The 26,266-nt window shown below is 53.5% G+C and overlaps 10 protein-coding genes across 10 annotated transcripts; 3 read left to right on the top strand and 7 right to left on the bottom strand.

The window, feature by feature from the left end:
* Positions 1–346: 346 nt before the first annotated feature.
* Positions 347–2,164, bottom strand: wc2 (white collar 2 type of transcription factor; the record flags this gene model as incomplete). The annotated part of the gene is made up of 1 exon (XM_064834056.1): positions 347–2,164. The coding sequence occupies one exon, from the start codon at positions 2,162–2,164 to the stop codon at positions 347–349; it is 1,818 nt and encodes a 605-aa protein (XP_064697920.1).
* A 516-nt stretch (positions 2,165–2,680) lies between these two features.
* LTS14_001348 (uncharacterized protein) lies at positions 2,681–4,820 on the bottom strand (the record flags this gene model as incomplete). The annotated part of the gene is made up of 6 exons (XM_064834057.1): positions 2,681–2,853; positions 2,920–3,343; positions 3,414–3,867; positions 3,889–4,015; positions 4,085–4,358; positions 4,413–4,820. 6 exons carry the CDS (start codon positions 4,818–4,820, stop codon positions 2,681–2,683), a joined length of 1,860 nt encoding a protein of 619 aa, XP_064697921.1.
* A 933-nt stretch (positions 4,821–5,753) lies between these two features.
* On the bottom strand, positions 5,754–6,857 carry LTS14_001349 (uncharacterized protein; the record flags this gene model as incomplete). Its single annotated transcript, XM_064834058.1, has 1 exon — positions 5,754–6,857. The coding sequence occupies one exon, from the start codon at positions 6,855–6,857 to the stop codon at positions 5,754–5,756; it is 1,104 nt and encodes a 367-aa protein (XP_064697922.1).
* Positions 6,858–8,096: 1,239 nt separating this feature from the next.
* LTS14_001350 (uncharacterized protein) lies at positions 8,097–10,073 on the top strand (the record flags this gene model as incomplete). Its single annotated transcript, XM_064834059.1, has 3 exons — positions 8,097–8,126; positions 8,180–8,289; positions 8,348–10,073. The coding sequence occupies 3 exons, from the start codon at positions 8,097–8,099 to the stop codon at positions 10,071–10,073; spliced, it is 1,866 nt and encodes a 621-aa protein (XP_064697923.1).
* Positions 10,074–10,553: 480 nt separating this feature from the next.
* Positions 10,554–11,513, bottom strand: LTS14_001351 (uncharacterized protein; the record flags this gene model as incomplete). The annotated part of the gene is made up of 1 exon (XM_064834060.1): positions 10,554–11,513. One exon carries the CDS (start codon positions 11,511–11,513, stop codon positions 10,554–10,556), a length of 960 nt encoding a protein of 319 aa, XP_064697924.1.
* A 226-nt stretch (positions 11,514–11,739) lies between these two features.
* Positions 11,740–13,617, top strand: LTS14_001352 (uncharacterized protein; the record flags this gene model as incomplete). The annotated part of the gene is made up of 1 exon (XM_064834061.1): positions 11,740–13,617. One exon carries the CDS (start codon positions 11,740–11,742, stop codon positions 13,615–13,617), a length of 1,878 nt encoding a protein of 625 aa, XP_064697925.1.
* An 832-nt stretch (positions 13,618–14,449) lies between these two features.
* LTS14_001353 (uncharacterized protein) lies at positions 14,450–18,499 on the bottom strand (the record flags this gene model as incomplete). Its single annotated transcript, XM_064834062.1, has 7 exons — positions 14,450–15,520; positions 15,674–16,021; positions 16,669–17,085; positions 17,176–18,088; positions 18,159–18,207; positions 18,266–18,349; positions 18,415–18,499. The coding sequence occupies 7 exons, from the start codon at positions 18,497–18,499 to the stop codon at positions 14,450–14,452; spliced, it is 2,967 nt and encodes a 988-aa protein (XP_064697926.1).
* Positions 18,500–19,124: 625 nt separating this feature from the next.
* On the bottom strand, positions 19,125–20,646 carry LTS14_001354 (uncharacterized protein; the record flags this gene model as incomplete). Its single annotated transcript, XM_064834063.1, has 6 exons — positions 19,125–19,332; positions 19,386–19,493; positions 19,547–19,756; positions 19,831–20,250; positions 20,308–20,389; positions 20,448–20,646. 6 exons carry the CDS (start codon positions 20,644–20,646, stop codon positions 19,125–19,127), a joined length of 1,227 nt encoding a protein of 408 aa, XP_064697927.1.
* Positions 20,647–21,254: 608 nt separating this feature from the next.
* On the top strand, positions 21,255–22,610 carry LTS14_001355 (uncharacterized protein; the record flags this gene model as incomplete). Its single annotated transcript, XM_064834064.1, has 1 exon — positions 21,255–22,610. The coding sequence occupies one exon, from the start codon at positions 21,255–21,257 to the stop codon at positions 22,608–22,610; it is 1,356 nt and encodes a 451-aa protein (XP_064697928.1).
* Positions 22,611–23,919: 1,309 nt separating this feature from the next.
* Positions 23,920–25,459, bottom strand: LTS14_001356 (uncharacterized protein; the record flags this gene model as incomplete). The annotated part of the gene is made up of 3 exons (XM_064834065.1): positions 23,920–24,255; positions 24,307–24,687; positions 24,737–25,459. 3 exons carry the CDS (start codon positions 25,457–25,459, stop codon positions 23,920–23,922), a joined length of 1,440 nt encoding a protein of 479 aa, XP_064697929.1.
* Positions 25,460–26,266: the final 807 nt, after the last annotated feature.

Below are 26,266 nucleotides of genomic sequence, written 5' to 3' on the forward strand. Positions count from 1 at the left end.
TTAGCTGACGAGGAGAAGACATGATCTCAGCGGTAAGATGATGCGCATACTTGTAGGAGCACACCATCAAGCTCTCTCCACCTTGGTGATCGACAAACGAAGCTGTATTCCACATCATTTAAACCCGATATAGCCGCAGCTACGAATGTACGAGCATACCGCAATCAACGGGAAGAACATAAATATGAACAGATTTCTTCACATCTCACCATACATAACAACGTCTAAATGCATCCCAGTCATCTCATAAATCCATCACACAAAAGCATCCGTAGACGCTATCACAATTCCGACCACAGAACCACCACTTGACTCCTTGCCCTCACCACCAAAATCCTCCATGGATTCAGCCCTGACTACTCCCATTACTACTCTGCATCTGCAAACTCGGCACTTGCTGCCCCAGCATAGCCGGCATCGCCGTCCCAGAAATCTGCGACATCTGCCCAGCCGACCCTCCCACCCCAGCACCGACGGGACTCCCATCCTTGCCATCATCCCCACCCCTCTTCTTCTCCTTCTTCGCCCACCGCAACCCACAAGCATTACAGAGCGTCTTGGGACCCTTCGGCCCCTTCCTCCACTCCGGACTATCCAATGTCCCACAATCAGCACAAACATACTCATCCGCGACCTTCAACTTCTTCTTCTCCTTCTTATTTCCCTCCCGATCCCGATCCAGCAAGATCGCAATCCCGGCATCGCCTCTAATCAACGCTGGACTAGTGTCGCCCGTACTGATCCCATGGCTTCGCTCGCCATCTCTATACCGCAGCCCAGTCATAAGTTCGATGCTCTCAAGGTGCGTGGAATTGGCTTCGTAGCGGGACATCTTATCCGCGATACTATCAGGTTTCTGCGCCATCAGGGCACTATCCAGATTCTGGCGTGTAAGCGCCGTGTTCGACAGCGACGGCTTAGCAGGCGGCGGCATGCCCTGATAGTTGGGCGTCTCGGTCGGCGTCTCCGATGCGTTCTCCCCACCTCCTCCTCCGCCACCGAATCTAGACAGACTTTGGTGGGATTCCGAGGGGGTCATGCCCGTCACCCAAGCGGTCTGTTCGCGGTAGAGACGATCTTGCTCTACGTTCTCCACCTGCTCTTCGCGCTTCAGCTCCTCGATGCGTTTCATTAATCGCTCATTCTCGATCTTGTGCTCCAGGAACGAGTCCAGGAGTGCAGCATTCTTGGTCGGATACGGTCGAGCCATCATGAAGAATCCTCTACACTGCCCAGACATATATGACCCTCCGTTCGACATACTCGCGTTATAACCCTGCGGTGCTACATGTGGTTCTTGCGAGATATGCGGGTGCCCATCACATTCGAAGATTATGTATGTCCCATCGTCTTTCTTGAATCGGTAGAAGAAGCGCAAGCTGTTGCCACTCGCTATGCTCTCGTTGAACTCCCGCATAAAGATCCCGCTGTCGTCAGGGTGGACGTATTCACCGATGAATTTTCCTAAGAGGGAATGTGATTCGTGGCCCGTGATTGCTTTGCATGAGGGTGAGACGTACAGGATGCGGCCGTCAGGTGTGAGAATATGGAGGAAATCTTTCAACTCCTCTATCACGCGCTGCGACCAATTCCTCCGCTTGGTGAATTCGGTGAGTGTGCTGCCGTTTTGCTGTGCTGCCATACCGAAGCCTGTGGGTAGGGGACCGGCACCTGCTCCTGCCATGATGCCGGCCTCGAGCGATTGTGCAGTCGTTGGTGTACCATCGCCATCTGCGATTTCAACAGCCCGTCCACCCATCATCTGCTCCGTCCTCGAAGCTCCCATCTGCTGCTGCTGATGTTGTCCCATGACCCCGCCACCGAATCCAACCTCAGCCACATTTCCACCGTCCCCGCCCGCATGCGAGAGATCCATATCCATGTCCATGGTGAGATCCAAGTCCACGTCCAACCCCTCCCCCTCCCCACTCATCCCCACCCCACCCATGTCTCCCATAAAGCCACCAAAATGCGTAGCAGAACCAGCACCGCTCAAGGCTGGATCCACGAGTCCTAGCCTAACCGCCGGATCAGGCACATCACGATCGCGTGCCTGAGTCTGGTCAGCAACATCCGCGAAACAACTCCCACTCCCGCTCCCACTCCCACTCGCAGTAGCACCCGTACTATAATAATTCACAAGTCCACGAGCAGCGCCGGACATGGCTCCGGTCGCCGGCCGTACTTGGAAGCGCCACACCTCCTACGCCTCCCAGCCCCACCGATGCTCGATGCAACTTTTGCTTGGAATCTCCCCACCGATGGCCAGTGTCGCTGTGAGGTCGTCCGCATCGACGTTTGACGCCGAAATCGAGGACGGCATCGGCTAGATCTGGCCCTGGAAATGAGGCCATGGCTCTTACATGCAGGGTTTCCGTGGCACGTGTTGCCGGCAGCCGAGAGCTTCCGGGCGTCATTGTGCATGGTCATCACGATGCTGGTTTTCAATGTAAGTAAGCACAGCCACGTATCACCTCAAATGGAAAGATGAGCTCCTGGGTCTGGCATTGTCAGGTGTTTACGGGGGCTGTCCAATATCAATGGCCAACGTGTAGACCACTTCGCCTCGAGCTCGAAAACCGACAACTTCGCTACCTGACTCGGACGAATGCTAATCCCCTTCGACATCACTGCAACCCAGACCGCCTTCTCGCCCTGAACGAAGTGTATGGCAATACCATCACACCATTCTCTGCATCGCCGGCATTCTCTTCCCAATCGGCGTGGTGACATTAGCAGTAGCAGTCGTCTCCGCCCCATGACTCTTAAACCAATTCAAAAACTGAAACATACTAGCCTTCGGGTAGCGCTCATAAGATGTCAGATTGACATACTGAAGCCCAAACTTCGTGCCTGCGAACCCACACTCATCAGCAAAAAGCCCATGCAGATAACGATGTGTATATAGAGACGACTCACCCAGGCCACTATTCCACTCGAAATTATCATAAATCGCCCAAGCAAAGATCCCAGTAACATTAACCCCATCCAACACCCTCGCCGCCAAAATCTCATCCAAGAACCCCTGGAAATAATCCGCCCGTCTCAGATCCCACAGGATCTGCTCAAGTGTACTGAACGCACCCTCCGCCGGGTCGGCAAATCCAAACTCTGTCACCATGATAGACTTGGCAGCAGGGAAGTACTCTTTCGTGATGAAGGAGAGGAATGGGCGGACGCCGCCGGGGGTGCTGTAGAGCCAGGTGGCGCCGGCGTCGGCGGCGGGACCGGCAGGGAAGCCGTTGGGTTGGAGTTGGGAAGTGGTGGCGCATTGGGGGTAGTGTGGGTCGGTGCGGTTGGCTACGCAGGCTGCGATGCCGTTTGGTGGGGCGGCGGCGTAGAGCTGGAGAAAGTATATATTAGTATGGAAGAGCACTTGCAGTCAGGCCAAGGACGAGATGGTGAAGGCTCACTGTCGTATAAGCATCGATGGCATAGAAATCCGCGGCGCCCTTGATCAGGTCCTTCTGTGCTTGGGTATAAGTAGGCAGGAGGTCTCCCAAGGTATCTTTCAAGGTAGCAGGGTAATCGCCATCTCTCCAAACGCCACCGTACCAGCCCATGTTATAGTCATTAACCCTCCCCACAGCTTCTTGGTCTGCAGCTGAGCTGCTATTGGCGATGATGTAGTTGGCCGAGTTCTTGAAAGTCATGGGCTTGGTTCCCTTATACTCGTTCTTGTACCATTTGTAGACCTCGGCATGGGCGAGGAGGGTATAGTGGCCACAGAGGTATTGGGCACGGAGACCGCCTTTGCCAATGCCGTTGTATGAGGGCAAGATGCTGCCAAAGGGGTAGTTTGAGAAGCGCCAGTTGCAGTACTGTGGCTCGCTGACATTTTGTTCAGCTTGTCCCACTTGCGATGGCCTGTTCGGAAAGTCTACTCACTTGAAGGTGATCCAAGCCGTAACATGCTTATCATAGCGCTCAATTACAAACTTGGCATAGTTGACAAAATCAGCGACGATCTCCTGGCTGGTCCAGGCACCATAGCTGTTGAACAAAGCAAGCGGCGCTACAAAGAGGTCAGTTGATACTCATATATTCTCCATCAAGTAACCGTGAGTCTGGTAAAGGCACCTACTATCCCAATGGAACAGGGTTGTAACAGCCTTGATGCCGTTTGCTTCGAGATCGGCAAACAAATCATCATAATGAGCCACAGCCTGCTGATTCACGGGTCCACGACCATAGGGAAAGAACCTCGCCCAAGCCGTACTGAAACTGTACGATTGAATGCCGAGGGCCTTGAGACGAGCATTGTCTTTCTTGTAAAGGTAGTACTCGTTGGCCGCGATGTCGCCAGTGGTATTGTCCACGATAGAGTTAACCCAGCGGTGAGGGATCAGATCCCAGACCTGAGATGAGTGTCAATGGTAAAGTCCATAGTGCTCTCAATGGTTTCAACGTACAGACGGCCCCTTCCCCTCCGCATCAGCCGCCCCCTCGACCTGAAAAGCAGCAGATGCCACACCCCAAAGGAAATCATCCGGCAACTTCGCATCTGCGACCTCAGGTACATAAGCCGGGACGAGCGGGTGAATAAAGTTAGGCTTAGGATACTCGGACGGCTCGGGGGTAGGAGAGACGGTGGTAGTGATGGTAGCAGTCTCGAGCGGCCCGACTTGGTCCCACAGGAACTGTAACTGCTCGTTTGAGAAATCGGTAAGGGGGAGATACGTGCTGGCGGCGCTATAGTTGAATGTTGTGGTGGAATAAGAGCCTCCAGGAGTGATGGTGGGAGTAGCTGAGTGGCTGTAGTTGCCTTGTGCTTGGACGAGCGCGGCAAGTAAAGCCACTGCGGCGATTGTGGACGCCATTGTGCGTGTTCTCTGAGATAGGGGAGTAAGCTCGAAGCTCGACGGAATGCTAGAAGAGGTGTCTGACATGGGACGCAGGAACAGTCGAGCTTATGTAGTACCCACCTACCTACATTATGCTCACCTCACTTCTCCGTCCTTTTGATCTACTGGATCTCGACGTCGTAAACGCAATATACCCGGATCGCAACGTCAAGGAAATATATTAACTTGTCAGCGAAGTGCAGGGTGTGACACCCCGTCGTACCTTCACAATTCCATATCACCTTCTAGAAGCCATCAGCTGAACGTCAGCTCGGCAGCGAACCTGCATCGGAACAGGGGTCTTTGTAGCCTAGTATGGCATCGTGTCTGTTCAGGATACTGCTTAGGGGACGTCCTCGCTTGCGTCAGGCAGGAAGGTGAACGTGGACTGGTGATCTAGGTGTAGTGGACCATGTATGTGCGAGTGCGAGCTCGTGTCCGGTGGTTGGAGGAACTGGGCATGTGGATCGGTGAGACGTAAGACCTAGGGTAAGCGGAATGTTGGGGTAAGACTTGCAATGAAGGATTGCTTCATCGGAATAAGCATGAGAACGGTCCAGCTTCCCAGCAGTGTCGCGAATTGGACGTCATATTGTAGGTGGGAGGGTACCTTTCTTGACGTCCGAGGGCTCCGTATGTACAGCTTAGGATACATTGATGATGTTCTTCGTCAGCTGCAGCAGTAGAACTTGCAGAACGTGTCGAAGCCGAAGCTTGGCCGCTATTCGAGGACTTTCTCATCCCTGTCACTGATTACATCAGCACGCATATAACAGAGCTGAACATCGCATACAACATGCGCAAGACATGTGCATCTGATCATCGAGGTCGCCATCCAAAATGATGCTGGCACTGCTCAGCTTCGCGGGCATCTGCAGCAGGGCCAAGACCGGACCTACGTCCAGCCACTCATAGGTCCTTGAGGATGTAGTGGTAGTCCTCATCGAGTGCCTGGTTGTGTGTGCTCGATCCTGCCAGCGACGGCTCATGGACAGCAGACCCTGTCGCTGACCCGCCCTCGCACTGGACTGTGTTGACTGATCGTGGCGGACCGGCTGGAGCAGTAGGGAATGCGAAATTGCGGCTCGTAGTTCCTGGAGGGAGAATATCTGGTTGTAATGCCAGTGACGCTCTTGTAGTCCCAGTCGACAGGATCTCATGTCGTCTTATGCTCTTTCGCCGTTCCTGTCTCCGCGTGTGTTCAAGCCAGACAACAAGAGCGAGGATAGCCGCAACAACTGTTAATGCGATGGGCAGTACCACAGCTGCCACCACCTTTTCGGGGCGTGTGAAGTGGTGTCTAGCGTCATAAATTGCAAGAGTCGAGCCATTGGCAGATGCTGTATATGAAGATGTGCTTGATGGGCTGCTAACAGGTCCGGACGTCACCATAGTGCTCTGGATAAGCGTCGTCTGGCTGGTCATCGGGACAACCATAGTCGTGGAAGCCACCCAGCCGATGGGCTTGGTGGCACGAGCTTGAGTGCCAGTACTGCTGATTCTCATGGTGGTCTTGGTACTTGTCATCGTACTCGAGAGGACGACGTTTGTCAAGCTGATTGCATGCGTTGTGTCGGAAGATGTGGAAAAATTGATGGCCGAATTTGTAGGTGAGGTCGTCAGGTAAGAGGTTGTCGTTGTCCCAAGATCGGTGCTGACGGAGTCGTCGCTACCACTCGTTGCAGACGACAGCGTAAAGACCAAGACACTGCTGGGAGTAATCGAAGTCATCTCCAACCAAGAGATTGTAGACGAGGGCGTAGGTGCAGATAATGTGATTGGCAGGAGTGTGGTTTCGATGGTTGGTGGCTTGAGAACGGCTTCTGTCGTGCTTGACCGGACGTCCGTACTGCTCAGTATCGTACTTGCAATGTACGGACTGGTGTCGGCCGCATCACTGGTCGTTGATGATGCGGTACCTGCCAGTGATCCAGTTACTATTGAGTCTGTCTCCGCAGGCATCATACGAGCAATTGACCCAGCTAAGATCGTCGTGGTCGGAGAGATGCTCATGATCAGCGTCACATTGAGGAAGTCCGCGTGGATGCTCGACGATATCTGGGCAGAGGGGCTGGCTCCATAACTTTTGGGTGCCGTAGCGGTGCTGCTGAAGTTCGGGCGGGCTGGCCAACAAGCATGCTCTGTGGGTATGCCTTGCGACGCTGACGATGCTAGCCCTGGATATGATCAGCCGTGCAAACAATAGGCTTGAAAATGAAGGCTCTTATTGGCCACGATACTCACCTCCAGCAGGACGATCAAACGGCTTGGTCTTTGTTGCTTCTGTAACAGGTCAGGTCGGCGTGAGATACGGTGGGAAATCCATAGCGATCGTAGCTGTTGGTGAGTGTGACGATGGACGTCCGGATGATAGATCAGCTATAAAGGAACAGACAGATGATTAAAGATGAAGAAAATGCTGGAAGTCATGATCAAACACGGTCAGTAGCCAGTACCATGAGCCGCTCCTTGTTTGCTGGCAACGCCAACATTCATCGTGCAGCGCGTGCCACGAGAAGTCCCATGAACTGGTGTAGCATGTTCGATACCCAGAGAGACATCGTCACTAAGTTGACTCGGCTTTGAATGCGAAGACTGTGATCCCTCCAGAAAGTGACCAGGTGCAGTACTTGTCGAATCTCTGCAAACCATCCAGCCGTCGAGAAGGAGATAGTTATATCAAGGGGTCCACGAGAGAATAATGCACCGCGGCGAAAACAACAGCTCGGGGTTGTAGTGATCCCGGGTCTCTGCTTCTTAGTATTATCGACGAGAGGCATGCGAAGAGGTTGCGGTGATACGTAGTCCAGCAGAGGCGGGCCTCTATACTTATGGTATTAGGACCATAGACTACATGATATATTGCTTCGTGGCCGCTTTTGGCAGAAGACATTATTGGTGGTGCTCCGTCTTTACCCAGACATCAACCGGGCCGCGTCCTCCGTGCAGTCCCAAGAAGGAGGCAAGCACAACCATCGACGACAGCAGCAGACGCGAAAGAGAGGCATACTTTGTGCTGTACGCACATGATGGCTTCTCAGTCGGTTCAATCATAGTTTTGAAAAAAAAGCAGATGCTTGATTTGTGCTGGTGCAGGAGTAAATGGCAAGCAAGAGCAAGTTCACTTTGCCGAGATTTTGCCGTCGAAGCAGCTCGGCCATCTGAGAGGTCCGTGCACGTCATGTTCTGTTTAGCTGCGCTTTCTAGCACGCCGCCATCCCTCTACGGCAGACCAGATCATCAAACGCGACCATGGGACGGCCGGCGAAATACGATTGGGAGGTAGATCACATCACTCTTCTCCCACAATATATAGATCATCTGACCATGGACAGGATAAGAAGGACATCTGCTATCAGCTGTCCGTTGTGGAGCGAAAGACACCACGAGAGATAGCCACATATTTCGCCAACCACTTCAATGTGCCCGAAAGCGAGATCCCAGCGTACGGCTGTACTTGCGTGCCTTCCATTTACGGACCGCTGCTAACATTCAGCTTCTAGACCACGCATCTTTCGCCGCCAATTTTCCACCAAGTGGAACTTTCCCAGACGTGGACACCGTCTCAAGCCCGAAGACGAGCCAGTCGTGATCGATCGCATTCGTGAGCTGTGGGAGCAGAACAATGGCGTCAAGGAGATTCTCGAAGTACTGCTAGACGAAGGATGGGACATTGGTGAGCCAGAGTTCCAACGACTACGCCGCCGTAATGGCTTCCATCGCCGAAGCACCTTCGGCTCGTTCGAGAACCAGGAATCCGTCGCCAAGACCAGGAAGCGGAAGGCACGAGAGCAGCCTGATACGGAAGCTGCGGAGGATGGAGCCAGAGAGCCCGAGTCGACCGTAGCAGACGCTCAAGCGGCGACACAACAGCCAAGTCTGCCACCAGAAGAGCTCGCCCGTCGTGAAGAGCATCTCGCAAAAGTGCAATTCGAGTCTGACCAAGCTCTGCTCACGCGCAAACGCCGCCGACGAATTCGCGGCTATGGACACCTACCCGCTGACGACCCAGGCATGGCACCACGCTACGATTCTGAGACGACGTTAGACGAATGTAAAGCTTACCTCCACCTTAGCAACGAAATGTACCAGACCATGCGCGACGACTACGAAGTAATCTGCAACGAGATGAACATCGAGCGCAAGAAGACCAGCATGGAGTCCGGAGCCTGGCAAGCATCAAAAGACCGATTGGTAGTGGAGAACATGCACTTGAGTGCTATGATGCATCCACTCCAACCCAATCTGGATGCTAAAGCGAATGCAGTAGATGTCATCTGCGGCGACGTCACAAAACGCATGCGTGATAGAGGGAAAAGGATCACAATGGCCGAAGCCAACAACCTCCTAGGCCTAAATCCCGCAGCAAGCAAAACCATCCGCCGCTCCTTCTACGACATCCTCCAACAAGACCAATACACCACTCGTCTAGCCTGCGGCCTAGAACGCTGGACCGAGCTCCGGGAACGCTGGTTCGCCACGTCCCCTGTCCTGCAGCAGGTGGTGGCGGAGGGTGAGCACCAGAAGATGCGCGCGATGGAGACGTTGTGTAGAGATGCCGTGAAGCGCAGGAATGACGATAGGTTGCGCGAGAATCCGGAGCAGAGGCAGTATCATCGGAAGCATTATGGGCCTGGTCCGGGAAGTGTGAGGGGCACAAGGTGGGCGGATAGGACGAAGCTTGCTGAGATTGCGGCTGCGAAGGCGGCTACTAATCTTGGTGCCAGCGGGCCAGAAGGAGGTGCGGCAGAAGGAGAGGCGGTAGAAGGAGAGGCGGCAGAAGGAGGGGTGGCAGAAGCGAGTACGGCGTCAGCGCAGCAGAAAATACCCGCGAGACGTGCCAACCAAGCGGCCGCACCGGTAGCCACGCCCATTGATCCGGCACTATCCGCTCCCACAGCTGCGGTACCACCATCACCTCTTCCTACTCAGACCCCGGAACAATTGTCAATCCCAGCCTACTTCCGCCTCTCCCCCACCTCGTCCCTCTCAGCCAACCATCCCAATCTCTGGCTAGCCAAACTCAGCGCCCGAAACATGTCCGCCTTCCATACAGCCGCTCTTAGCAAAGCCGGCGCGGCGGCACAAGTCCTGAGCGTGCATGGGGTTGTGAAGAATGCCGATGGGAGTGAGGATGAGTATCCGATTGAGGGGAATGAGGAGTTGGATGTTTATCTTACTGCGGCGTATCCGGCTGGGACGTTTGTTGTTGTGCTTGTGGGGGCTTAAGGCGTGATCGATGGGGTTGGGGTTCGGAGGAGATATTGGGAGGAGGAAGTGGGAGGTGGTGTATGTTTTTTGGAAGGGCCGGAGAGTGAGAACAGGGGAGCATGAAATCAGGGGTTGATACCGCTCTAATACGAGCTTTCATGCTTTCGTGGCTAAGCTATGGACGTTATAGCTCCTCATCATAATCATCGTATTCCTCTTGGCGACTGATCTGCACTATCTTGAGCGTTATAAGAGCTTCAAAGACTTTTCTTCATCCATGTCGTGCTTGACCCTGGACGACACTTCTCGGCATCGTGCCCTTGCTAGCGCGGTGGCGTTGGCAAAAATGTGGCAGTGCTCACCCGCACTACCAGGACTGAGAAACGTTTTCTCCTTCTCGTGCTCGGCGGCTGGCGAGTTTGCCACCAGTACTGTGCGGCGTGCATGACGCACAATGCAAGAGCATCTGCTCTAGAGACCATACCTCCTACGCTTCTCTCATCTCCCAGTCCTCCCACCCCCCAACTTGCCCATCAACCCTCCACTCCTCTTCCTCCCACCCACAACTCCATTCCCACCGTCCAAATCCATCGCATCCCCCTCATCCTCCTCCTCCTCATCCCCTTCTCCCAACTTCCTCCCCCCGCCACCACCCGAGCCCCTCAACATCCTCCCACCCCTTCCATCACCCAAAACATTCCCACCACCACCGCCAGAAGCACCCTTCCCCGCACCCCCCTCCTCATTAACCCCACTAACCTGCCTCTCCGTCCTCGCCTCCCCCATGTTCCTCCTCCGTGCCTCCGCCTTCACCTTCGCAACCTCAGCCTCCAACTCCCCAAGCACAGCCTCACACCTCCCGCTCCAAGCACCCAATTCAGCAATCATATCCCCCACGCTTCCAGGCGCTAAATCGCGCAACGGTGCCACAGAAGTGATGACCACGGTTTGGGAGGCAGGGTTTAGGGTGGCGCTTAGGAGGTCGTTATAGATTGCCTGGGTTACTAGGTGTTCGAGGTCGATGGCTGAGTCCAAGGAGAGACGGGCGCAGAGGGAGGGGTAGGTGAGGTTGGGATGCTTTTGGGCGGCGATGGAGAGGAGGGATAGGAGGCGGAGTTTTGTTTTCTGGGCGGGGAAGAGGGGTGGGAGGGTGGAGGTTGATGCTGGTGGAGGGTGGGTGTTAGCTATCACGATATGTGGTTGGAGTGTTGGTGACGAACCATTGTAGCTCTCACATGTGCCGTAGGCGAAGACTTTTAGTAGTTCGAGGTGGAAGGCGTGTTGTTCATCGTTAGCTAATGCCTGGATATTTGATTGGTGGAGGAGCTCGGCGAAGACGTAGGTGTTGGGTGCTGAAGTGGCTTGGGTGATGAGATCGACTGCTGCTCGTGGAGATGTGGCAGACTTGGCGAGGGCGAGGAAGGGTGCCAGAGCGTTGAGAGCGCGGGTTTGCTCCATTGTTGTTGTCTTGGTAGAAGTGTGATATGTGTAGACTCTAGGCAGGCAAAAGAGCTACTGCAGGTCATATGTCATGCTTGGGAGCTCGGCTCTTAGTCAGCAGTCAGCATTCGATATTCCGATTCAAGCAGTCACGATCGAGCAGACATGGAAACGAGGTGAATGCAAGATTGCCAGCTGCCTGATCCATGACAAGCAGAGTCATTGTACTGGGCTATAGTACCTCATGGCGTCTACATCTTCATCAGGACCGTACTTTGACCAACCCGCCCAACGCAAGCGACCAGCACCCGACAACACCGACGGCCGCATCGTCCGCACTTTCCAGCAAGACGACGTGAATGTGGAGCCCTCATTGCAGCATATCCTAACGAGTACCACAACTACCACCGCTACAACCGCAGGCGCCGAGCTCGCTGCCCAGGCATGCACGACTTGCCGGAAGCAGAAACGAAAATGTGACAAGATCCTTCCCTCCTGTGGTCTTTGCATCCGCATCGGTCGACCATGTGACTATTCCGACGAGATTCGTGGTAGCGGTGCTGCACCATCGCCCGAGGACTTCGTAGCACTGAGGCAGGAAGTTGCCGAATTGAAGAATCTACTCTCGCAAGGTGTAGTGACTCCGGCGCAGAGCAATGGCGGCAGCAATGGTCACAATAACAGCCATGGCAGCAGTCCGTACAGTGCCCTCGCAGGAAATGGCAGGCCGATGGGCCAAAGCTCTTCCTCTTTTCCATCCTTGTACTTCCTGGACTCCAACGCCTTCGAGTATGAACGCTCCCAGATACAGGCACCCTACATAAGACCGCCACCAAGCATTCTAGCCTGTCTCGGCAACTCACTGGACCTGAGGGGCATGATCGAACACTACTTCGACACAGTGCACACCTACTTCCCCATAATCTCTAAGATCAGACTCTATCAACATCTCGCAAACCCTCTCCACGAGCCAGGCGCGGACATAGCACTCCTCTTCTCAGCCATGAAACTAGCTTGCCTCGAACTAGCCGAAGGCGAAGCACCACAAACCCAACTCTATCTAGACGTAAAATCAGCCTACACCCACATCGAATCCCAGAACGGCTTCAGCATCCAGCTCATCCAAGCCCTCCTCCTCATATCCCTCTACGAAACAGGCCACGCAATCTACCCAGCCGCCTACCTCACCATCGGCCACGCCGCCCGTCTCGGCCACGCAATGGGTATCCACGAACGCAACGTCCCCCAGATCCTCCAACGCCCAACAACCTGGACAGAACAAGAAGAGCGCCGCCGAGTCTGGTGGGCCGTCATCCTCCTCGACCGCTTCATCAGCATCGGATCGCGCGGCAAACCCTTCGCCTCCGCCGACCCAAGTCTAGACACCCATCTCCCCACCGACGACACAGCCTGGGATAAAGGCCACATGCTCGTCGCGGCACCCCTCGCACTATCAGCGAGCGCCACGATCCGCGCTGCCCCCTTCGCCCGAACCTGCCAAGCCGCTCACCTGCTAGGCAAAATCCTCCGCCATACAAGCGATACCGGTTTACCACTCGACTACCGCTTCGACGAAGCGCTTCAACTCAACAAAACCTGCCGGGCCCTCGCCACCCTCCTCCCGGACGAAGCGGAAGCAGAGAATCTGGACGCAGGGACGAGGGCGACATTATGCAGTAGCATGGGCATCGCCTACTCCGCCCTCTTCGTCCTCTACGATACCTACAGCTGTACCGAGCGCGCCGTGCTCAACGGTCCGGAAGCGCAACTCGTGATGCAGAAAGCTGCTATCGAAGGTCTGTCCGAGTTCTCCGCCATCGTGATGAGGTTGGCTCGACACGTGAGATACTACATCGAGACCGAAGGACTGGTTCGACTCCCTGTGTTCGTTATAGATAGTTTCTACCAAGCCGCAGCGAATTATGCATGGTATGTCCGCGAATCCTCGGATCCGGTTTGCGGTAAGCGATTGCAGGAGCTGAAGGAGTTGCTGGGAGTTTGCGAGAAGAGGTGGCGGGTTGCGGGTCAGTATTCCTCTCTTGTGTCGGACTTTTGGCAGAGGTTTGAGTTCAGTACTGTGCATGTTGTGCGGGATGAGGAGGGGAATGTTAGAGTTGGATGAAGATTAGGGAGAAACAGGCTTGGGTGGGATAATGCGAAGAGGAGCTCTTGCTGACATGCGAATTGCTGGCAGGTGAGTACCATCGAATCATTGAATGTAAGGAAAATCTTCCTCTGGGATCATCACAGTCATTTTCTGGGAAACTTATGCTGATTAGCAACGTTACAGCCACAGAATTTGCTATGGCGAGCGCGATAAGGTGAGCTCTTGTTATCAGCATCGAAACATTGTGCATGCCCTGTAATTGACGATTGTCAAAGCTCTGAACGCATCGACCCAAGTCTCAAACCCACCTGCGCCGAAAGACTGTGATGTTGAGGTTGAGGGCATAGGGTCCCGCGACCCTAGCCATCCATTCTGGGTATGCGGAACAGTTCGCACCATGGTGCAAAAGATATCCTACAGGGCACCATCATACCGTCAGGATCACAACGGCAGGCAGCATCATCATGATGAAGGGACTATCGTAGACCAGGGACGTAATGACAACATCGGATATGTCATGTCCACGATACGATGCTTGGTGCTAATATGGCACGAAAGAAGAAACAATCTAGGTAACAGATGTCAGGCTCCTTATGCAGCCGACTCAGACTCAAGCCGAGCCATGTTCAATCTTGTGAGCCTTCCCACGCAGCTTCGCGAACGCCTCAAGTCATCATGGTACAACCTCTTCTTCACCAAGACCGGAACGCCATCGTCATGCTCAGTGGTCATGACCTTCTAACCCAAACGTGATGAACACGACTCCATAATGTCAGACTACCCTCCCACTCACCCAAGCTCTCACGATGGATCAATTCATCTCATCCCACTCGCACGAAATCATGCTTCACCACTCAAACTCCCCATTCCCCTTGTGGAAAACCCACTCCTTGTTCCCAATACTCAACACCCCATCCTTGAGGACACACTTCCACTTATTCTTCACGCGCTGCACTTTATCGTACGTACAGAGGATGGTGTCGCCACCCTCGTCATCATCGTCGTTGAGGTCACCCGTGGGGTCTTCATCGGAGTCGAGGTCGGAGTTAATTGCGTCCTCGTCTTCTTCGTCCTTGACGGGCTTTTCGTCTTCGTCTTCTTTCACGCCGTCGAGTTGGGGTACCACGGGTGTGCTTGAGGCGGAGGGTTGTGCTGTGGTAGGGACTCTGCGCTTTTTGTTGCGGGCGCCCTTTGGCTGGGCATTCAACGGTACCATCAAGCCGCTTTCGAGATCTGCTGAGTGCTGCTCGATACTGTTTTGCATCATACGATCGGCTTGCTGCATCTCCTCTGCCGTGGTGGCACGGCGCTGAGCCATATACGCTTGCCACTCGCTGAGACCCTCGTCCGCGCCATCGGTCTGAGCGTACGCCGGGTTCGGTTGACGTTGCTGCTGCTGCTGCCGTTGCTGTTGCTGGAACTGGCCTTGACTGAGCTGGGGACTGTCGTTCTCTACTTTGATTCGTGGCTGTGCCTGCTGCTGTTGCATCGCAGCTTGTTGTCGCTGCTGTTGCTGTTGCATGTACTGCTGCATTTGAGCTGGCGTTAGTTGTTGCGCGTTTGGGGGTATGGCTTGAGGACGTTGGCCAGGTAGTGCTAGCCCGTTGCGCTGCATGTACTGCTGACTGAGTACCTGAGCTCGTGCTTGACCACCTTCAAACTGCGGCACACCCTGTGGGAAGCCATTATCTAGGAGACCGTGGTGTTGTTGCTCATAGTTCGGCTCAGCTTTGATGTGTGGTGCAGTTTGCTGTGGAGGTGGCTGATTGTAGGCACTGTTGTACTGTTGTGGTAAGCCGTTGGTCGCAGAAGCTGATGGAAGCGAAGGCGCTTGTGGCTGTGGCATCGGCGGTGGCACTGGCTTGGGATCCCATGGCATGTGAGCGACATGCTTACTGCTCAGCTTCGTCTTCCATTCCTACAAGCGAGTCAGTACAGGTCATGTATTGATGGCGCCACAGATGACTGTTCAAGGCACAGTCACATGTTTTGTGGGCTCTGTCTGAAAGTGGGCAAGCGTGGTTGTGAAAAAAGCGTGGGGCCAGGTCTAAGCCACGTATAAAGCTGGCACCCTAAAGCAGAGGTCGGCCCAGCAATTCTGAGATCGCAAAGCCCCGCTTCTCGTCTGCTCAGCGTCGGCCATCGCCTTTGCCAGCGGATCCTTCGGTGCAGTGGTCGGGAAGGAAAGATGATGAACGCTCTTTTGTTTCGCGTTCTTTGTTGATGAGATATGCGGAAAGATGATGGAAAGGACATCGGCTTGATGGGATGTGCATGCTTGCTTGTGGGCGCAATGAAACAAGGGATGCAAACCCACCTGCTCGAGGTCCGTCAGCGTCGTCTGGCTCACACCATTCTCCTCGAACTCAGCCTTGGAATCCCGGATCACATCCTGAACGATCTTGAGATAGACGTCGCCCTGAAGATGTGGGTGTCAGCATGCCAATCTGGACATTGTGCCCCGTCAGGCTACACATAACGCCGACTTTCACCTACCACGAGATGGTTCGTCATCGTGAAGGGTTCGTGCAGACTGCTGTCGACAGTCTCGAATGTGGACAGGAGCTTTCGCCGCAAATGCGGTATGTGAGGTGTTCTGGTCGCTGACGCTGGCGCACGTGAGGGTCAACAGCCAGCTGATACGGCAGACTTGGAGTATTGTGGTAGGTCGCGCGCTTCGATCTGCGGCTCGTGTTGCTCTCCTATCTTGTCTACCACCCCCTCACTATCCTCTCGCACTGTGCAGATACGTCTGTCGGCTCGTCCACAGTGTTTCTGCTCAAAGCGTAGTGGTTTGTAACAGGCCAAGTGAGTTTGTGAAGCAACGAAAGCGGGCTTTTATACTAGCGCGACCTCAGCCACAGCACGTGACTACCGAAAGACTCATTGATAAACTTCACTTAGAAATTACTGTAAGTATCTAGGATCAATGAAGCATCAGAAGCCATCACTCTCGCTGCGTCCTTCGTTCTCAGCTCCTTCATCGCACTCATTCTTTCGATTATGATGTTGTCTTCCACGCTGCAGCAGAACACGGATCCTGCTAGCAAACAACACTCATCCTACCCACCCCTTCTTCTCATCACGCAGCAGCGCATCATCGGCAGCTGGCGGCGGAGGTGCATACTCAGGCCTCGGCGCATTCACCGGCGGCAGATTCGAAGCTATTGCATCCTCATAGCTCGGTGGCGCCTCACTATACATCGGCGGCTGTGCATCACCAACATCACCAGGTCGAGCTGGCAGCTCTGGCGGCCCAGATGAACTCGGCCCTTCAAAAGGAGTTGGCGGGACTTGTCCTGCGCCGAACTCGGGTGGTAGACGTCCTTCTGTCTTGAGCTTGTCGGTCATTGGAATATTTGAGGCAGATGGACGGTGGATATTGGCTTTCTCCCGCGCCATTGCTTCTAGGAGTTCGGGTGGTGGTGTGATGCCCGAGAAGACTTCGCATTCGAGTCGTAGTGGCAGGGCAATGTTCTGTGGCTACGAAGAGGACAGTCAGTCTGTAGCTCTTGACAAATGAGAAGCGCATCTTGTGCTGCATACAATTCTCGGGATTGCGCCTTTGCGTACCTTTGTGCCGCCTGCAGTACTGCCGCTATAACTCAAACCCACTCTGATGTCTAGGTGGTAGGTCCGCGCGATGTTGCAGGTCTCGAATGACGGCGCGACCGTGTTGGGCAGTGTCTGGTCGCACCACATCCGATCACCAATCTCCACTTCAGTGCCTTCAACATCTGTGGGCAGGCCAAGGGGAACGCCCATATTGCTGTTGCTCATGATAATCCAGCTGTTCGTTTCCGTACGATGCACTTCATGGGCGCGAATCTTCGTCAGGCTGACTAGTGAGATTTGTAGGGACTGTAGGTATACGGTCTCACTGAAGGTATTGAGCTTCTTGACAAGGATGCGGAGTGGGATCTCCTTGTTGCATGTGAGTATTGCCGGTTCCGGTAGGCGTGCGTCTACGCTGATTGCGGGAGCATCTTGGTTGATTGCAGGCATCGAATCCTTTCTCATCCCGAACACACCTTTGCCTTTGGCCTTCACAGGCTCACCGTCAACATAAGGACTAAAGTTGTGCCGCTGTCGAGCATAGACTTCCGAGCCCGAGGATGGTGGTCGAGGACTCTCAATCGGAAAGAAATTGAAAGGCGTATATGCTCTAGGATTCTCTTTGAAGATGGAGGATCGTGCTACGGTGGCCTTGACGAAGTATCGTATCTCAGCTTCTCCTGGGAAGCCGCTCAATGTAGGCGGCAGTGTCTTTTTGACATGTTGTGTAGGTGGCTTTGAGACTTCGACGCCCGTTCCGGAAACGCTGACGGCTGGTAGCTGGCTTCGATCGCTAGCGCATGTATTGTTGAAAGGTAGCTTGAAGCGGAATGGGTATTCGTGTTGGCCTAGTGGGAGGGTGTATGAGCCTTTGCTGCCAGTAGAACTTCTGCCATCAAGCACTGCTGTTGGTGGGAAGACCATTTGTACTCTGGGTTGAGGAAGTGGTCAGATATGGCTCATCACCAGTCGTGAAGATGATAGGATAGCACGTCACATACTTGTACAAGATTTTGTGATATTCCAGCTGCGGCCGCGGTCTTTCGCCATCTAATACCGTTAGCAACCATGGAGTTCAGCCCTGCTGTATCTGAGTGCAAAGACATACTTTGACCAGGAGGTGACAGCAGCCTTGTTCGGCTTTCGCCCTCAAGCTTGACGACGATGCTGGCCACGTCGATACTTTTCCCACCTAGGTGAACCTCGTCAGAAAATTGCTTCCAAGCGCGCCGTGCTTTGTTGTACGGGCCGACTCACATCGTACAATGACCTTGCCTGATATGACATCAAGATTGGTATAGCTCACGCTCCCGCCTTGGTCAAGAACAACCGTCGCATTCATGGCGTGGCTTGCTAACGACGGCAGCGATGGCGTTCTGTCATCATAGTAATGTCTGCGAGACTTTTCAGAGCAGCTCTTCCAAGGACATGTCTTTACTCATTGTCGATATGCTTACGGCATGATGGTTCAGATCTGGCATTGTCTCGACTTAGGGCTGGCTGTTTATTGGTTGACCATGGTCTGGCTACGTTTGTCGATTTGGCTCTCGAGTAAAAGACACTGGCGCGGAGCATTGATCACGGTACGCGCGAAGAGGGTCATCGTTTGCGACTGTTTGAAAGCCTGTCGCCGGCATGAAGAAGTGGAAGCCCGCTAGCGACAGCTTTGTGGCGCATGCACGAATGTGCCCACACTAAGAACTGGAAGGTCGACACAGACAACACAACTCTGTGCTGTCCAAGCGCAATACACAAATTGCATGGAGATCAAGTATATCGGTCATCTACGGAATACGAGCTACAGTACAGGTGGTCTACAGTAGCGGAGTCCGTAAGCCACATCGACCTTCGCTCTGACGTTCCCATGTCCATACATTACTCATTCCCGGGGCGCGTCCAAGAAAGTGGGCGCTCAGCCAGCCAGCCTTGTCGTCCAGTACCCATACGATCTAATGTATGCTCGTAGCCTAGAGCTCTTCGGACACTGCGCGAACTGCTCTTGCAAAGAGCACCTCCACCTCGTCCTCCTCCTCGGGGAAAGTCTCTTTGTCGATCCCTGATGATATCTGGCGCGGCAGACCCTTAGCAGACGTCAGAGGCTTCTGCTTCGCCGTGGTCTCAGCAGAAATGTCGGAGTCAGCGACCGTCAAGAGTGGAGGGTCATTGTTCGACACACTATGATCATCTTAGCCGCCAAGCCATGACTGACAAAGGTACAGCAGGCTTACCACTGCATAGCCTGAATAAAGAGGGTACCAAGCTTCTGAAGTCGGACCGTGGCGGAAGATGAACATGACTTCGCACTGAAGGGTAAAGCCAGAGCCAGTCCGATCGTGCTGGTCAAAATGTCTGCGGTTGCTAGAGTACCGCGTCGGAAAAGTCATCGAACTCGATCCCGACTTGGGGCCCTGACATCGAGGACTCAAAGCTGATATTGGCTACGAATTCAATGCCTTCTTCAACCGTGTGACGGCCTTCCAAAGATAGCCCTGAGGTAAACTGTGCGTAGTCTCCAACAGTCACATCGATCCATTTCATGAAACGAGCCAGAGACCGCGTATAGTCTTGCCAGTCGAATCTCCACGAGAACTTGTTGGCGCTGTAATACACAAGCAAGCATTCGCTTCGAATCTCGGTGCACGCGAAGAGCATGGATGTTCGCTGAATTCGTACAGCATGCCCACTTGCTCTTCGGTGTCAAAGTGCTCCAGATCCTCTTCTTCGTCATGATCCTGTCGTTGCCACTCGTCGTCAATATCGAACTCGTCCACGTAGGCCAGCTCGTTTTGAGAAGCACCAAGACCGAAACCCGCACAGTGTTCGCAGTGCTCGTCACTACAAGCCCCGGCGAGACAGGCGGCAGGTGGTTGAACATGGATCCCGTCTTCCGAGTCTTCTCCATCTTCTGTGTTGTCGCTCTCAAGTTCTTTGCTGCCGTTGCCAAGCTCGTGGCAGTCGCACCCACATTCTGAATCGCAGCCCTCGGGTGTCGGATCGACCCAGAGAGACAGGATCAGGCAGTCTGCGCACGGAACACCACCTCTTTCCTCCGCCCAGGGTAGTCCGAGTGCGAGTACAGTCTTGACATAGCCACTATCCGAACTATCACCATCACCAGACTCGCTGTCGCACGACACAGACTAAGTAGACCCGTTTCCGTCCTCGATCACGCCGGACATAGACCAGATCCCGGCGGCTAGAGTGCCGTCGTCAATGGTAGGCTCCACCAAGACTGCCAGGCGCGTTTCGAGGTAAGGAACGGCTGCATTTTCGTGGGATGCATAATGGACTGTTCAGATCGGTCTGGGGAGTGACCTTGCGAGGTAGAGCTCGAGGGAGGAAGACGACACCACGGTAATGGTCGTATATCGCAAGTCCATAGATTCGGTGGCGTACTTCGTCCGGAAGATCGAGAAATCCGGTCTTGGCTGTCTTCGCAGGACGTCGACAGTTGGCATACGCCATCGAGCTAGACTGAAAACTCCTCATGGTCGAAATTGCTGTGGCATAGGATTCTGGGGGGTCTGGTACAATCGAGCCTGGGAGCTTGGGGGATAAGGAAGAGTTCATGGAGCAAAGCTGGTGTTGACCTACTCAATGCTGGGAGAGAAGTGTATGAAAACGTGTCTGCCAATTCATTGGGCGGCAAGTGCAAGAGCATAGAAAGGAACATGCAGAGTCAGGTCACCTGTGTGTCTGAAGAAGCGAGAATGTCAAACGACCGCCGTACACGATAGGCAGCCATCGTAGGTTCTCGTCCCTGACGCGATATGCCTCTTTCATCAGGAAGTGACGACCGAAAACCGTAGGGAGGCAGGCGTGACTGTCACAAATGCAGGTAGGGCACGATTCAAGGACAGATCTCGGCGATGGATCTCCGGATCGGCTCAAAACTTGAGCCGAGGTCTTCAGAGCCGAATGCTTCCTTGCATATGCACATGTCCGTAGCACCGTAGAGTTTTGTAAGGCACAGGGCACGGTAAGATAGTAAGCATCCGCAGCCGCAACCAATACCTTGTGCACTTCTACTCTTGCCCTTGTTTTCTCTTCACGAGTTTTACAAGTTCAGATACTATTCCATACACACCACTAGCACGATGGCATCTCTCGCTCGCACCCTCCGCCCATTGGCTCGAGCAGCCACATCTGCCCCTGCTAGGACGCCTATCAGCCGAGTCGTACTACAGCAATCGACACCATCAGTATCACGATGCCTCTCTTCAACCTCTGGACGACGCTACGATACAAGCAACATCACAACCGAGGGCGAACCCTTCGACCTGGATGGCATGCAGCCAACTCCCATCTTCCACCAAACCGAGACCGAACAAGCCATGGCCGAAGCCGTCTCCAAGTTTGCCAACGATAATATCCTACCCAAGGTACGAGAGATGGACGAAGCTGAGAAGATGGACCCAGCCATCGTGGAACAGCTCTTCGAGCAAGGTCTCATGGGCATCGAGATTCCAGAGAAGTATGGCGGAGCGGGCATGAATTTCACAGCCGCCATTGTCGGGATCGAGGAGCTGGCAAGAGTCGATCCAAGTGTCAGTGTTCTGGTGGACGTGCATAACACACTAGTCAACACCGCGATTTTAAAATACGGCACAGAGGAATCGAGGAAGAAGTGGCTACCGAAACTCGCAACAGACACGGTAGGCTCCTTCTGCTTATCGGAACCTGTCTCTGGCTCCGACGCTTTCGCGCTCAAGACCAGGGCGGAGAAGACAGCAGATGGGTATAAAATCAACGGGTCTAAGATGTGGATCACCAATTCCATCGAAGCGGATTTCTTCATCGTATTTGCCAACATGAACCCGGAGAAGGGCTACAAAGGCATAACAGCTTTTATCGTAGACAAGTCGATGAAAGGTTTCAGCATCGCGAAGAAGGAGAAGAAGCTGGGTATTCGTGCATCGAGCACATGCGTGATCAACTTCGACGATGTAGAAGTACCGAAGGGCAACTTGCTAGGCGAGGAAGGCCAAGGGTATAAATATGCTATTGGGTTGCTGAATGAGGGAAGGATAGGTATTGCGGCCCAAATGACCGGTCTCGCTCTCGGAGCTTGGGAGAATGCCGCTCGATATGTCTGGAACGACCGCAAACAATTCGGTATGCTCGTGGGAGAATTCCAGGGAATGCAGCACCAGCTTGCACAAGCTTATACTGAGATCACCGCCGCCCGAGCACTCGTCTACAATGCTGCGCGTAAGAAGGAAGCTGGCGAGGATTTTGTCAAGGATGCGGCGATGGCGAAGCTCTTTTCTTCGCAGGTCGCTGGTAGGGTCAGCGGAAGTGCGATTGAATGGATGGGAGGGATGGGGTTTGTGAGGGAGGGTTTGGCAGAGAAGTACTGGCGGGATAGCAAGATTGGCGCCATCTACGAAGGCACCAGCAATATTCAGCTGACTACCATCGCGAAATTGTTGCAGAGGGAGTATACTTCGTAGGACGTGATTGCTTTGCTCAAATGTTGTACATAGCATTGGCGCTCAGGCTTATGAGTTGATGGTATTCATGCGTAAATGTCCTTTAAAAAATTGTGCATCGGGCCTCTGTTAGGCAGATCTAATAGCAATATTTCTCTATTATCCTATACGTAACGTTAATGGGGTAATAGGTACCTATATATCTACCGGAAGAGTTGCTATCTTATTATTACTTATAGTAGCGCTAATAAGCTATAATCTATACTAGATCGTAATAACTATAGTCCGTTACGACCTCTAAGTTACCTCTAATCTAAGAATTATAAGAGTCTAAAGATTACTATATCGACGTAATCTTCTCTAAATCTATACGAATGCAATTAACTCTAATAATAAATCCTAGGAAGTCGACCTCCTTCTAGACCAGGAGCTACGCTGTCAGCGGGCCTTACCGACGCCGAGACGGGCCGAACGTGGACATCCCGGGGTTGACAATGTGTTTGTCCAGGTTCCTCAAGCGTACGGCTTCACATATCTCTATACTAGCTGATTCGGCACTAGACAGTGTAAGCTGGCAATGCAGTGGAAGCAATGTAGCACTTTGCGTGGATCAGCCCGCCAGGATATCGCCATGCTCCGAATGCGATGATATCTCGCCATGCTCCGAATGCGATGATATCTCGCCGTCGCACAACACATTGTGGCTGCGACGCGATCCTTAGACATCACGCGGCCCATGGCGTACCTTCGTGCCCTTTTCCAGAGTTGTAAAAAGAGTATTCATCGGTATGACGCACAGCGCAAAGTACGATCTACTGGACCAATGCTTATTGCTGGAAGATGAGAAGGTTCATGGCTATAGAGCTGAATACTACTATCCGGTAAACATTGGCGATGAGTTCTGCGACCGATACAAAGTTATTGGCAAACTTGGTTCTGGATCGGCCTCAACCATATGGCTCTGTCATGACCTTTATGGAGAGAGGAGAATACATTACAGTGAAAGTGTATATCAACAGCTCGGGTATGCACCGTGAACTTCCGATCTACCATCACATCAACAGACTATCTTCAGACCACTAAGGGCGCAACCATGTGTGACGGCTCTTCGACCATTTTGAGATCAGAGGTCCAGACGTGGAGACACGTTTGCCCCGTCCACGAGGCTGTTCACGATACGTCATAGCAGCATCGGAAACCTGGACTACATCGAATGCGTAAGATCTGCTTTGCATCATGTTGATTGTCTTACGAGACGTTTGCGTATCATGCGTCTGAAGATGGTATATTCACCTGCCTATGGTACGTATGTTGTACGCTGATATACTATCTATACAGCCTTTTCGAGCATGACCGCTGCATGGTCCTCTGCCAGCGTGATATATTCCGTCTCGTTGGTGAAGATGGTGTTTGCATCACTCAAGCTAGACAAGCTCGGGAGGCCAAATTGCCAGAATTGATCCATGGCGATACTAGTGTTGAGAAGCAATGTCTGTTGCCATGGTTCTTCGACCGCAGTATGGTTGCCTGGGACGGTAGCGAACCCGTACTCTTCCAACACCACGGGTTTGTTGTACTTGGCGCCTACAGCATCGTGCTCAACGATCCATGTCGAGCCCCAAGTCTCGTTATAACCCCAGCTGTCTGGGTAGAGGTGGAAGGTGCCCTATCCTTGCATTAGTATCGACGACTAGGTACATCAGTGATGGCAGCTTACGTAGTCGAGCGTCTTGATGCCAAGGTTCAGACTGAAGTCCACGCCCTCAGCACCACTGTACGCATATGAACCATCGCCAATGTTGTCAGGTGGCGCGAACCAGCCTTCATCGCCAAGAGTGACCATGTGCTTGCTGTCAAGACTCTTGATATACTCGGATACTCCGGTGGCCCAGTTGTAGATCACGCTGGTTGGGCAGCCATGGCATCTTGGCTCATTCCCGAGCTCCCACGCGAAGATAGCGGACGAGCACTTGTAACGATTAACGAGAAGCTTGATGTAGTCCCTGTAGACTTGCTGGCTTTGAGTATCGGTATACCAAGTCGTGGCATTGCCACCAAATGCGGCATTGTAGGAGGCAATGCCGCCCAGGTCGCTCCACTGTTTTTTGTTAGCTCACATCGTTGTAAGCTTCCCTCAAAACACTCACGTTGTTGACAAATGGCAGTACTAGCTTGATGCCGTTCTTCTCAGCGTACGAAACCACGGCGTCGAGCCTAGGAATGCCATTGGCGGCGTAATTAAGGTAGGAACCCGTGCTGTTGAGTAGCTGAAAGAACACAGTACCTGGGCCAGGGTCGGTGTTGACACTGCCAAAGCCCCACACGCGGGTCACCTGGAGCTGCGACGCCTTGATATCCGAGAACACGGTGTCCAGGTCTGTGTCGGACAAGATGTGGCTCGCCCACCAGGTATTGGTACCGGCAAAGTATTTGGCTCCAGTTCCATTGTAATTGAAGAGTCTTGGATGGGTACGGTCAACTGAGGCGAAAGGAGTCGCGTAGGAAGTGCAAAAGGGGTATGCTGGTGTTGTGGCATACGTTGTGCTTGAGTAGCCAACTCCCGACGACGACGACAACGACGACGCGGTCGGGGAGGACGCGGTCGAGGAAGACGTGAGGCTCGTCGCGCTGGAGGTATGCGATGTGCTGCTGCTATGGCTCGTGCTGAGACTAGCGCTATGGGAGCTCGAAGCCGAGCAGGAGCCTGCTACAGTCGTCGTCTTGAACGCAGTGTTGGTGCGATATTGCGTGATCTCCTTGGTCTTTGTCACGGTGACCGTGTTGCCGTAGTTGGGTGGATTATTAGGCGCCGCGAGTCCCTGGGCCGCCAAGAGGCTGCACGCAGCCGCGAGGATGGTCGAGTAATGCATGCTGTCAGGCGGGGAGTCTACGAGATGCAGTGTTTAACATTCCTGTCATCGATCCTATATAGGCGAATACAATCCGTGAGGGCGACTACTTCGGACATCGCAGTCGTGCGGCTCGACTCCTCGTCGAACGAGGAGATGACCATTTCTCCGCTTCGTGATAGGACATAGCAGACTCCACAGCCAGGCATGTATAGGAATCGATATATCTTAGCCAACACAGTAGCAGTAACTTTGCGGCTTAGGAGGCTGCTTTTGCTTGTCGTGGTGGCACAAGAGACGGACCTGCAGCAGCTCTCACCCATTTGGCCACGGGCGAGACGGAGGAGGCGGGTAGCCGCACCAATGGGTCTAGTTCCAAGGGTAGACTTTTCCGCCTCTAGGTTTTCCACATGGCCGCATCGCCAGAGATCGAATTACTCCCCCAACTAGACCCCCGAAAATCTGGGGCACCGCGGAGTAGAACGTGGAAGGTCGGAGATACAACCGCCAATTGCTTGTCAAAACAAGGATTCTTCTTGAAGAGAGATGTTGGGCTTACTCGCTTCGTCGCGCGAATCCATAAGATCACATATAGTACAGTCCTTTTCGCGGCATCAACTTGTCTACAGAGAACTATTAGGTAGCGGTACAGTCGCAGTTGGTCAGTGGCAGGTAACGGCACAAGCCGACGTAGTACATCTGTTTTAATGGGAGCTACAGAGTCAGCTCATATCCCGCACAAGGTCTCTGCGACCAGTACTAAGTAAGGCCACAAGAAGTTTGCAAATTGTTCCTGCACGCATGCTCGAGTGCCACTTTCAATCTCTC

This window comes from Recurvomyces mirabilis, assembly GCF_035927965.1.
Source record: "Recurvomyces mirabilis strain CCFEE 5264 chromosome Unknown scaffold_3, whole genome shotgun sequence".
Classification (NCBI taxonomy): domain Eukaryota; kingdom Fungi; phylum Ascomycota; class Dothideomycetes; order Mycosphaerellales; family Teratosphaeriaceae; genus Recurvomyces; species Recurvomyces mirabilis.